General features: G+C 34.4%; 1 protein-coding gene across 1 annotated transcript; it reads left to right on the top strand.

Annotated features, from left to right (window-relative positions):
* Window positions 1-5369: 5369 nt before the first annotated feature.
* LOC141450204 (uncharacterized) lies at window positions 5370-5789 on the top strand. Its single transcript, XM_074120358.1, has one exon. It carries the CDS (start codon window positions 5370-5372, stop codon window positions 5787-5789), a length of 420 nt encoding a protein of 139 aa, XP_073976459.1.
* Window positions 5790-12695: the final 6906 nt, after the last annotated feature.

Below are 12695 nucleotides of genomic sequence, written 5' to 3' on the forward strand. Positions count from 1 at the left end.
AGTCATATGTCTCTTGAGATTTTCTGATATCAGTATATATTGAAGTTGTTTCTGAAGGGAGAAATGGTCTCTAATTAACACGGGCGAGATACGCTACTTAAGATATGCAAAGGAACTATTAATATGTATTTTGCTGAAGGATACTGCCTGGAGGCCGTGCAGGAAGGAGTTTCTAGTACCTGGAGTACCTAGAAATCAGTGGTAATGATGAGGTTGCTATCTGTAACCGATGGAAGTTAGATAAAGAATTTCTTTAGCGTGCTTTGCCAGTATTCTAATTTTGCCACTTTCAGTGTATTTCACGATCCAAAATAAATTATGCTAGGAATACCCAAACAGTCACAGCCATTAAAACAATCAAAATCTTATAGAAACCATATAAATTTAAAAACATTATATTTAAACTATGTTTCCAACCCGTACTAAACTTGCTGACTCTTCTTAGTGCGAGACGGAAGGAAGTCGTAAACTTTACTTCAAACTGATTAATCGACCCCCTCATGACGAAAAGTAGTCCGAAACCGGTCAGAGGTACAATAAACATGCGTGCTACGACGCAAACAGTCAGAGCTATAACCTAACCACATTTTCAATATATTTTAATCATTTTGTCAGTGAATTTATCGAACTTGCCGATCAAACATAACGAATTATTTATTTTATTAGCCTTTCTTAGCCATCCATATTTGGAAACTAGGCGATTTCGCGGATCTTAAGTAACTTTTTTTCATTTTTTATCCCACATGCATGTTTTTTTTGGACTGTAATATTTCCGCATTACAATTATACATTCAAGTAAATTAATCTGCAAGTCTGCAATCGATTGGGGCGTACAAGTATAATTTTGTTCAAAGTTATATGATTCGGTTTCCTCTGATGTTCTTCTTCAGGAAATGTGGTTAACCTTTCATCTTCCAAACCTCCGTAAGAAGGGCTCCAGAGAGATGTCGAGTTTGTAACGACAAAATTTAAAGAAAAATTATACTTGGCCAAACATCCAAATTATTCATCAGCAAATAAATTATTAATTAATAAATAATTTGCACAGATAATAATTACATTTCTTTTAGTTATTTTTTTTAAATTAAGGTTTAATAATGCAAAAAATTAATAAATAAATAAAAAAGGGTTTAGTTAGTTAGTACTTCATTGCTTTTTTGAACGTGTCGTTTACAATTAAGTTCAAATTCACTGAATTTACGAAATACACAGAATTGCTGTTGAATATTTAAACCAATTGGATATTATCATTTAATTAAATTTATATTATTGATTGGCTCATTTATAATTACTTGAAACAAACCATTGATGAAGAAATTACAACAGTTAGCGTCAAGTAGACTGGAAATTTGAAGCAGCCCTTGCATGTTGTAACATATTTGGGACACCGGCAATGCTAGATAACGATTCTCCCAACCTGAGATTCACGGTAGTACGAAGAATGACAATTTTTTAAACAAACGCTCAGAACAGCAATGGATTCCTCCGTCAGGGAGAAAAAGTGGCTAACGGCTTTATTTTTACTAGGAAAGCCAAAAATTGCTAAATAAATTATTGCATTAATAATATAAATAGCTTTATTACATTTTTAAGTAAAACATAACTCTGCACAAATATTATTTGTAACCTAAACTTATTCGCAGACCAAGTCAAAATTCTTGTGACTTTTAAAATAATAAATTAGCTTATGGTTTTTAGTAATAACATTCAATTTAAATTGAATAAAGATCTATTCGCAAGTTTACTGAATACGTAGATGGGACAGTTAATAAAGATTGGAAGCAAGCGTAGAGAAGTGAACTAAAGAATTCTGAGAAAGACTTCTACAACCCTACTTTTAGACATTGTAAGCAGTGGAGGCGAATGGAAGCGAAGAACATGTCGGAGCGTGCAAGGGTGAAGCAAAGATGGTCAAAAGTTTTATTGGAAAACTCCAAGGGAGATCTTGTTTATACACTCAATTTGCAATCACATTCGCTCTGTTTCTCTGCCCAACTTGGAGCCTAACTTAAGTATGTCCCTTCTCGTGTGCCAAATTGTAAAAGGGCGAATCTTTATGCTTTCTCTCGTCCCTAGTCGAATTACCAGCCCAACTTTATTATTCATCTCACTTGGAATATTTAAGAATAGAAAATTTTCTAAAAATAGTTACAATTATTGTTTAACTCTGAACAAATTCTTTAATAAGCGTTAATGCAATCCCTGCCGTTAGAGAACTATTTACTACTGAATATATTTATTTTTTATTAATTTATTTTTGCAACCGAGGCCTTGCCCCATACAAAGGAGTTTGGGTACAATAATACAAAAGTATACAATAATATTAGCTTCACAACATATAACCAAATATGAAATTTGAAACTGTAATTAGATTAGTAGGTAAATATTACAAAAAGAAAAAGAAGATTACAAAAAAAATGATTTTAGTTTGAGACAAAATAATGTGTAGATATAGAGACTATGGGAAGAATTTTGGAGAGCGTGTGTAAAGACAGAGCCAAAACTTGAGATAGGTAAAAGAGCAAATAATGGCATGAATTTATTACGGAACATGTTATAGACTGGACAAATACTATAAAAGTGGTAAAGACTTTCTTCAATATTTTTACAAAATAGGCATAAATTTAGTGGATACAAGTAATAGGTATTACCAGCCTTACCAGAAAATTTAAAAATATGCTTGCCTGAGTGTCTAACTTGAAACATATAGCGTTTTAAATAAAGGTTTATTTTAGAATTGTGACAGGCTTCAAGATCAGAAAACTAGTAGTCTCTATATAAAGTATTATATTCAGAAACACGCAACTTTTCAAGTTCGGAATTATAAAGGTAAAGCTGAGAGGAGGACAAAACTCGCCGTAAATATTCGAGGATCAGAAATGCTCAATATGTTCTCTTCATTTATTTCTCTCAAAACCAAAACGATTTGAGAAACCTAGTTATATCTGGTTCCTAGATCAGCCGAAGAGAAAGACAATAGTCTTTCGAAGCACAATCTAGGAAAGCGGTCCTCACTCATTGACAGCATCTTCAAAACCCAATTTAAAGCAAGTTTTAGCATTAACAGTTTAATATGTGAAATATCATACTCAAGCCTTATCATATAAGATGGTGGAAGCATTTTTTAAAAAACTGTAGATGTGTACTTTCAATAGTGTCGGAGTACCTGAGCCCCCAGATATGGATTGCGTAACACATGGAAGATAAAATAATGGTTTCATTTAATTTTTTAAGTGTTTCTAAAGAAAAAGGCTTAATACTACTGTATATAAATCTTGCAGTATTTGTGTTAGTACTTGATTTTAAATAAAAAATCGTTATGTATTAATTTAAAAACTATCAAATCTACTAATGAAGGGAAACAGTTGCTGTTCGCAATAAATCAAGACGTGTAAATAATATGCAATTTAAACATGAACGTCGCCAGCTTCCAAGCTGGGATGAAACAGCTAAAAAAATGTATGGAGCTTACAGGAAAGAAAACAGACAAAATAATGAAGTAAAAATGTATATTGAGTAGGACGTGATTGTTAATTATTATAAAATAGTTATCAGGTTCATGAAAGATTTTCAAGCAGTATTTGAATAATCTAATCGTAGTTATTGTGCACAACTTTTCCATTGTTATCCAAATCAGTGAATCCATGAAACTAACCAGACTGTTTCGTGCTGCAATCCTTTGCACGACTGCTGAAAGAGCTCTCTACTTCATGTTAGAGGAACATTAGAGGTATGTCGATGGCGTAAATAAAGAATCTGTATCATTTAACACTTGAGAGACGACAATTTCTTTTAGTAGTTCTTCACTACTACGTTTCTTTCCATTTCTTATTTTGTATCCTTAAATATTAAATAGAAATAAACTAAAAATCACAGCTGAACTGAAACTTCATGCTGATCTCTCAATCGTTCAGCACCGCTGTACCTTATGGATTTTTCAGTTTTCTCTCAACTTCATGTTTACATTTCATTCACATTTAGAGCTGTAAGTTTTTGTGCATTAATTTATCTAGAAGAATTCTTCTTAGGGAAGTTCTGAAGAGTGTTGAGGGTAGTCTTCCCTCGAACGAGTATAATTATGCAATTACATTTTGCGAATACAAATTAACTGAGATTTGAAGTCTAGATTTTAGGAAAAACTGTGTAAGGTAGTGAAATTGTAGTAACAGAAAGACGTGTAAAGTAGATTTATAACTAAGGAACGGATTTTTATGTATTTAAAAATGCCAAATATTTAATTAAAATATGCATTTATTTTCGTCAATTATGTGGAAAATATGTGATTTTCTTAAAATATTTTCTGGAATATTTAAGTAAAATGGACATTTTTTTTATGAAAATGGAATTTTTTTTTGTGGGGGGCAAGTTATAATTATTTATACAAGAAAAGAACATTTTTACAATTTACAATAATTTATTAGGAACAAAATAATTTGTTTTTACAAGTTATAATGATTTATACAACAAAGAACATTTTTACTATTTATAAAAAGATGTGTTAAATTTTCAATTTTGAAAACTTCAATCCTCGAAATTGTTTGCAACCACATGAAATTTCAAATGTTGTAACGTAAAGTGACGACGATATGGGCGTAAGATGGACTTGTAACGACTAAAGTCCTTTGAAATGAGGATTTTTAAGTTTGTGGAAAGGGATATCTGCTCTAACCAAAGCCCGACACAGATCTGTACTCAGAGTAGACTTAATTGATGATGGAGATGTAAGGAAGGCTTGATAGGACGTCCTCTCTTTCTTTCTGTTTTTATTCTCTATGTGCGATCCGGTGGCAATATGTTGGGTGACTTAGGAACGTTGAGAGCAAGAAACGCGCTTGTCACAAGCTATGCAGTACAAAATGTCTTCATCACTTCGAAAAAGTTCTGCTGGAAACTCGCGAAGATATTTAGCAACCAGTTGTTTGTTTGAGGCCGATGTTCGTGGCATTTCACCCAGAAAAGAATACACTAAGTGACCGAACGGAATGAATTGGACACTTCAACGAACGAGCTGAAAGAACAGACAACGTCAGACAACTTCAAAGAACTAACAAGTGCCCGTCACTGTTTAGCAGCATTCTGTGTAAATTACAATAACCATTGTACCCACTGTGATTCACAGCCGTACAGTCTGTGGTTCACAGTTCCTGTCAACCACCTCCCAATTATGAAAATATGCCCAAAATGAAAAATATGAAAAAATATGTACATCCCTTACCCTTACATCCAAGAACGAGGTGAGCCACGATGTTAAGAGCAGAATAGCAGCTGGGAATAGATGCCTGGGCATGCTAAGACAAACGCTCCGGAACAAAAACTTGTCCAGGCAGGCCAAAGCGGTCATCTATAAAACGATTATTAGACCGGTTGTTATGTATGGCTCGGAGACGTGGGCGCTGACGGTGGCCGATGAAAGTAGACTAAATTGCTGGGAAAGGAAGGTCCTTAGAACTATCTACGGACCTATAGCTGACAATGGAGTTCTCAGATGTAGAAGGAACATCGAGCTGAAGGAGCTGTATAAGGATGCAGACTTGGTGACCACTATTAAAATCGGAAGACTGAGATGGTTGGGGCACCTAGAAAGAATGGATCGTTGGAGAGGCCCACGCAAGGCTTTTGAGGGGCATCCTGGGGGGAAAAGACCGCGGGGTAGACGGCGACTCCGTTGGCTGCAAGATGTGGAGGATGACCTCCAAAAAATGCAGATACACCAATGGAGAAGAAAGGCAGTAGATCGAGACGGCTGGTCTAATCTGCTTAAGGAGGCCAAGGTCCTACAAGGGCCGTAGTGCCAAAGGAAGAAGAAGAAGAAGATGTAGAAATATTTATTTATTTTAATCAAATATGTATAAATATGCGATAACATCCAAATATGTGGAAATATGTGAAATAAAAGTAGACTCAAACGGCTTAAAAAGTGTCAGTATGAATACTTCTAGTTGAAAAACGTCTGTGAATTGCCTAGAAAAAAATATGTAAATATATACGAATCCGTTCCCTATTTATAACATTATCCAGATATTAGAAGATTTTTTTCTTAATTATTAATTAATCATCCATAGTTTCATCTGCTTCCACAACCTGAAACAAACAAAAGAGGAGATGAAATAATTAAAATAACTTTCAATGGTGAAAAAGTGGATGGATAACTGTGGGTAGCCGATAATCTATTTGCACATTGTGAAGGAATGGGTAAGTTGTCAGTTGTTGATTGGAGAAGATTGTTAGCTGACCAATGCGGGCTCTCTAATCTATAAGTAGCCCAATAAGTCAAGCGGATGAGTTTGTCGCAAGTTTCTGATGAGTTTACTTGTCCCAAACTACGTGATTACTAGCACGCCCTCATAGAATTCCAGCTTCGCCACTAGAATTAGACTACTATTCCATTATTTCATCCTTCTTCTTTAATGTCTATTTATTTTTGGATTAATGGCATCCATTATATATTTTTGTGAATAAATAGAATTAATTATTTATCTTCTATTTATTTAAAGAAATTACCGCTTCGAGGGGAGTTCAGTTCAAGGAAATTTTTTGTATAATCCACGGAATTCAAATGCTGAGATCTGAAATTAGAATTAACCGCAGTTGTAAGCGAAACTTTTTGTATAATTGTACTCTACTCAGTGACATTCTATCAAATCTAATGTACCTCCCTCTAATGCCAGGTGAGATCCTGCGACACCCTCAGTGATAAAACAATTAATCCAGGTCCTGTAAGTTCGAGTGGAGAAGTCGTAGCCGACAGCAAGAAATAAGTTCGCTCTCCATGCCTCAGACGCCTTAGGGTACGTTTACAACGGAGCTGTGAGTATAGATGATAGCAGAGATGATAACTGATAGAGTAAAATATAATCGCTGATTAGTGTGCACAACAGAGCTGTGATACATGCAACATGTCCGAGAAGTGAAGAAGAGTTTTTATGTTCAGCAGCAACAAAAAGGTATATTTTAAAGAAAAAACGCTTTAGAAAATATCATGTACATCCCATAAATAAAAAACGAAGTACTTTGGGTGAATTTCACTATTTATATAAGGAACTTAGAAATTATCCGGATCGTTTTTTTGAATATGTGAGGATGGGTCCACCCACATTCGACTATATTTTAGAAAAAATAAGGTCAAAATTAAGAAAACTTTGGGAAAATTGTCATGGAAATCCTATAACCATAGAAGAAAAACTAGTGATTACTCTTAGGTAAGTAATGATTTTATTGAAAAAAAAAAACAAATAAATACGCATGAAAATAAATGTAAGCACGATTTAAAAAACAAAATATTGTTTAAAAGTAAATAATAAAATAATAACCAAAAATAATGAGTAAAGACAGCACTAAATAATTTTTCGACGTCCATTTTGAAGCTCCGATACTGGAGTTCAGCTAGCAGAAAAATGAAAAATTCAATTCTATCATCTATGCTCGTTTATAGCAGCGAGTATGAGTCACTAGTTGAAGCTTCGATGTGCACACACATAAGAATGTACTAGGTTATTCTATAAGCGCTGATGCATCACTGCTATCATCTCCGCTATCATCTATGCTCACAGCTCCGTTGTGAACGTACCCTTAGGCTGGAAACATAGTGGAGCGGCGATGATAGCAAAGAGCAAAGCAACGAAAACACTCTTTATAGATAGCGTTGCTCTATCTTCGCTTTGCTCCCCACTATGCGCGGTCCCATTTGTTAACATTTGTTTGATTTCGCCGCTTTGCTCGGCGCTCCACTATGTTTCCAGCCTTACCTGAACATTCTGAAGAAAGCACCACCCAAGAGGTTCTAGGTAGAGATATCCCTCTTTATCACCTTATAATTACACTGACTCTTCACTCACTTCTCGCTCTAAACGTTCTCCAGATGTTCAATGAATGGCTTTCTAGATTCAAAGAAAATCAAGTTCTCCGTGGTAGTTCTAGAAAGAAAGAGGAGCTGGTTGGTAGATATAATCGCCCTGGTGTCCAATGCATCCCCTGCCCAGACTTTCTACATTGATCTTTAAAGACAATTTAAAATTAACTCGAAGTTTTGCTGGTGGCTGGAACCAAAGTGCAGTTTGTAAAGTTTTCAATCAGTTGGATGTGCCGTTTTCTTGAATCGATATTTAATTTTTTTTTCCTTTTAATTTATGAAAAACTCGAAAACATCTTTAAGATCTTACCTTAGTATAAATACTGGTACACTTACTTCATTTTTTTTTTTTTAACTGTAACTCATGCTTTGAGATTTATCTTTGTGTATGCTATCCCACCCAAGTTTCTTAAGAAATGTTTTCGAAAAGATTCATATCAAAGCAAACTCAATTACATACTTAGATGCGTTCAAACATCTCCTTCCTTTGTACTTTCTTCGTTTTCGCGCAGGGTTTTTATTTATTTATTTATTTGTAAATAAACAAATCGCTGTACAATGCTAAACCGAGCGTCAACAAAAGTACCTCACAAAGGAAAGTTTATGTAAAAGGTATGGAGATTTTTGTTAAGGACCAGAACATAAGTGTAGATGGTATTTTAGTGTGTCTGATGTTTTTTCGAAAATGTCGAAGGTATATAAAAGCTTACCATAGTATACATTACACAAGAAGGTTACAGGAGGCTACCAGAGCGTAAGTTTTTAATGGCGTATACCTGAAGTGGAATTATCTGTTGAGTGGGACAAACAAATAAGAACTATGAATATTGGGTAGCCGCTTCTCAAAGTTCTGTTCCAAAATTTCTAGACTATAGAATTTTTAATGTTTTATTTAAAAGTTTTACTCGAGAAAGAATCGATATTAGCCGAACAGTTTTTTTCATGTACTGTACGATCTACCGCAACATTTCTCTGACCTAAGACTGTCAGACATTTGAGTAAATCAGATTTCATTCAAGCGAAACCGTAAAACATTATTACGAGTATTTCTTTATCTCTACCTTCTTAATACAAACATGTGTCGGAATCGATTTAAATTTCCCGAATTTACAGAAAAAAGACGTAGACGCCTTTATCATTCATCTCTTTTATTGGATGATTGAGTTGTACATGCAATCAAATTGCTGTTTTGGTATTTACGAAAATTTTAAAGTCCTTCCCAGTCATCTCAGATTTAGTGATAAGAAGTAAAGTTACTCCATTGATCAGTGATTGCTTGGGATGTGAGAAGATCAGGTTTAAGGTCTCAGATCTGAAGAATTTCAGGTGTTTTCAGATAAGGTTACAATTCGCATCGTTCATTATTGCTCGGGTTATTTATTTCCCATCTTTGAACTACCAATAAACTCTTTCAGTACGTGTTAGTTCAATAATGTTTGAGAGATAATATTTGATAAGGATAGGGCGTACTTACTTCACCTGATCCAAAGGTAAGCTAATTTTAGTTTTTTTCTTGTTTTTCGTTAAAATCGAACAAATAGATCTGATTTTCCTATCTCTATTTAGGATAAAACTGGCGAGGATTCAGTCAAAATAAAATACAGTAACTCCGTCAGTAGTACGTAGAGGGAAAATGGCGGTTCTGGGGCACCTAAATTGTGCCCGATTCAAAAACCTCCAAATCTGACCGGGTAATCATCGAGTTCAACGAAGCTGTAAGCCATGCCCATCAGCACCATTCTACCCCCACCTATCATCGAATTTGACGAGGCTGAAATCCGAACCATCACAAAAAAAAAAAGAAATCGTTTTAAAAGATCTAAAGATTTAAAAGATTTAAATCGGTATAGATATACTCAGATCTCAGAACTGTTAAATAATAATTTGGTTCAGAATAATGTTTGAAATAAATAGGTTTATGACAGAGAAGTTTAAAATAAACAACAGACATAAGTTTTTTTTTAAGCATATGCTTATTTTTTTCGAAAAATGAGTTTAAAAAAGCACTCACACAAAACAAATAGGGTGAAGGGACCGGTAATTTAGAGCTTAAGAAATAATTCGAGTTTCGTTTAGAATATCTTCCGTTATTTTGGCTCCAGGTGTTGGTTGGTACAATTGTGCCGCTCCTGTAGATTGTATTATGTATTCAGTAGATTCGATTTTTATGTCAACCAAAAATTATTACTTTTTTAAAAGTATTTCAATAATTGACAAACCGAATTTTGGGTGGTACCAGTGTTTGACATGGGGTGGGACCAGTGATTGACAACAAGTATATTCCTGAAACGACCTAAAAAATTCAAAACACCTAAATCACTGTTCCACTTAGATTTTTAACAAAAAAATCAGTCTTATTCATAATTAATAACAATCGGTTTTTAAATTGGCCTACCTAAATAATGTAATATTTTTCAACATTACGCTTTTTCATGCAGTTATTGACGATTAACCCTTATAAAACTATCCTACCGGAGAGTTTCAATTTTGTTCAAACCTTCTAGGGCATCTGCGTCATTCAATTACCGAGAAACTTCATTATACAAAACGTTCAAACAAGTATTGGTTACTTTGGCTCAAGAAAAACAGTTCGCTTATCCTTCTTGCAATGAAAGGATGACGGTTCGGGAATGCTTTCTACCAAGATTTACCTGGTAGGTTATTATTGAAAGGGTTCGGTATAACTAGTTTTTTAATAAGTTGCCACATACTCATCAGTAGAAGGCTTTTAGTGATGGAAAACCAAGCTCTAGCCACGGACGTGATCCACAAAACTAAAAAAAATCCTCTTTCGCAGAGGAGAGTACTGTACATGGCTCCATTCGTCTGCTGACTGTAGATTTACCTTTCACATTGTACAGTAGGGTAACTCGAGCGTCAGGGTGCTTTTTAGCAGCTCTACTAATTGATGTTCCTTGACCTACAACTACCTCCCGCAGTTAACAACACATTATTGGCATGAAATTTTGTTCACTTATATACTACAAATTACTGAGTTATAAGTTATATGCTGCAGTTTTCTTGACTACAGATCCATTATTTGAGAAGATATTGAGAGTTGAAATTTTTTTGGGTCGTGGTTTTGCTGTGAAATTGGGCCATTATAATTCCCGCAGTAAACAACAAATTATTCGTATGAAATTCTGTGCTCTTACACACTCTGTTTCACTGAGTAGTATGCTATGGTTTTCTTGAGTACAGATCCATTAGATCAGAAGATATTGAGAGTTGAAATTTTTTTGGGTCATGGTTTTGCTGTGAAATTGGGACATTATAATTCCCAAAGTAAACAACCGATTATTCGTATGAAATTTTGTGCTGTTACTCACTCTGTTTTACTGAGTCGTATACTATAGTTTTCTTGAGTACAGATCCATTAGATCAGAAGATATTGAGAGTTGAAATTTTTTTGGGTCATGGTTTTGCTGTGAAATTGGGCCATTATAATTCCCACAGTAAACAACAGATTATTCGTATGAAATTCTGTGCTCTTACACACTTTGTGTTACTGAGTAGTATGCTATAGTTTTCTTGAGTACAGATCCATTAGATCAGAAGATATTGAGAGTTGAAATTTTTTTGGGTCATGGTTTTGCTGTGAAATTGGGTCATTATAATTCCTACAGTAAAGAACAGATTATTCGTATGAAATATTGTGCTGTTACTCACTGTGTTTTACTGAGGAGTATACTATAGTTTTCTTGAGTACAGATCCATTAGATGAGAAGATATTGAGAGTTGAAATTTTTTTGGGTCATGGTTTTGCTGTGAAATTGGGCCATTATAATTCCCACAGTTCACAACAGATTATTCATATGAAATTCTGTGCTCTTACAGACTCTGTTTTACTGAGTAGTATGCTATGGTTTTCTTGAGTACAGATCCATTAGATCAGAAGATATTGAGAGTTGAAATTTCTTTGGGTCATGGTTTTGCTGTGAAATTGGGCTATTATAATTCCCACAGTAAACAACAGATTATTTTTATGAAATTCTGTGCTCTTACACACTCTGTTTTACTGAGTAGTATGCTATGGTTTTCTTGAGTACTGATCAATTAGTTGAGAAGATATTGAGAGTTGAAATTTTTTTGGGTCATGCTTTTGCTGTGAAATTGGGCCATTATAATTCCCACAGTAAACAACAGATTATTCGTATGAAATTCTGTGCTCTTACACACTTTGTGTTACTGAGTAGTATGCTATAGTTTTCTTGAGTACAGATCCATTAGATCAGAAGATATTGAGAGTTGAAATTTTTTTGGGTCATGGTATTGCTGTGAAATTGGGCCATTATAATTCCCACAGTAAACAACAGATTATTCGTATGAAATTTTGTGCTGTTACTCACTCTGTTTTACTGAGTAGTATACTATAGTTTTCTTGAGTACAGATCCATTAGATCAGAAGATATTGAGAGTTGAAATTTTTTTGGGTCATGGTTTTGCTGTGAAATTGGGTCATTATAATTCCTACAGTAAAGAACAGATTATTCGTATGAAATATTGTGCTGTTACTCACTGTGTTTTACTGAGTAGTATACTATAGTTTTCTTGAGTACAGATCCATTAGATCAGAAGATATTGAGAGTTGAAATTTTTTTGGGTCATGGTTTTGCTGTGAAATTGGGCCATTATAATTCCCAAAGTAAACAACAGATTATTCGTATGAAATTTTGAGCAGTTACTCACTCTGTATTACTGAGTAGTATACTATAGTTTTCATGAGTACAGATCCATTAGATCAGAAGATATTGAGAGTTGAAATTTTTTTGGGTCATGGTTTTGCTGTGAAATTGGGCCATTATAATTCCTACAGTACACAACAGATTATTCTTATGAAATTCTG

This window comes from Rhodnius prolixus, unplaced genomic scaffold (assembly GCF_049639745.1).
Source record: "Rhodnius prolixus isolate KJV_2025 unplaced genomic scaffold, Rpr scaffold_2, whole genome shotgun sequence".
In the NCBI taxonomy this organism is placed as follows: domain Eukaryota; kingdom Metazoa; phylum Arthropoda; class Insecta; order Hemiptera; family Reduviidae; genus Rhodnius; species Rhodnius prolixus.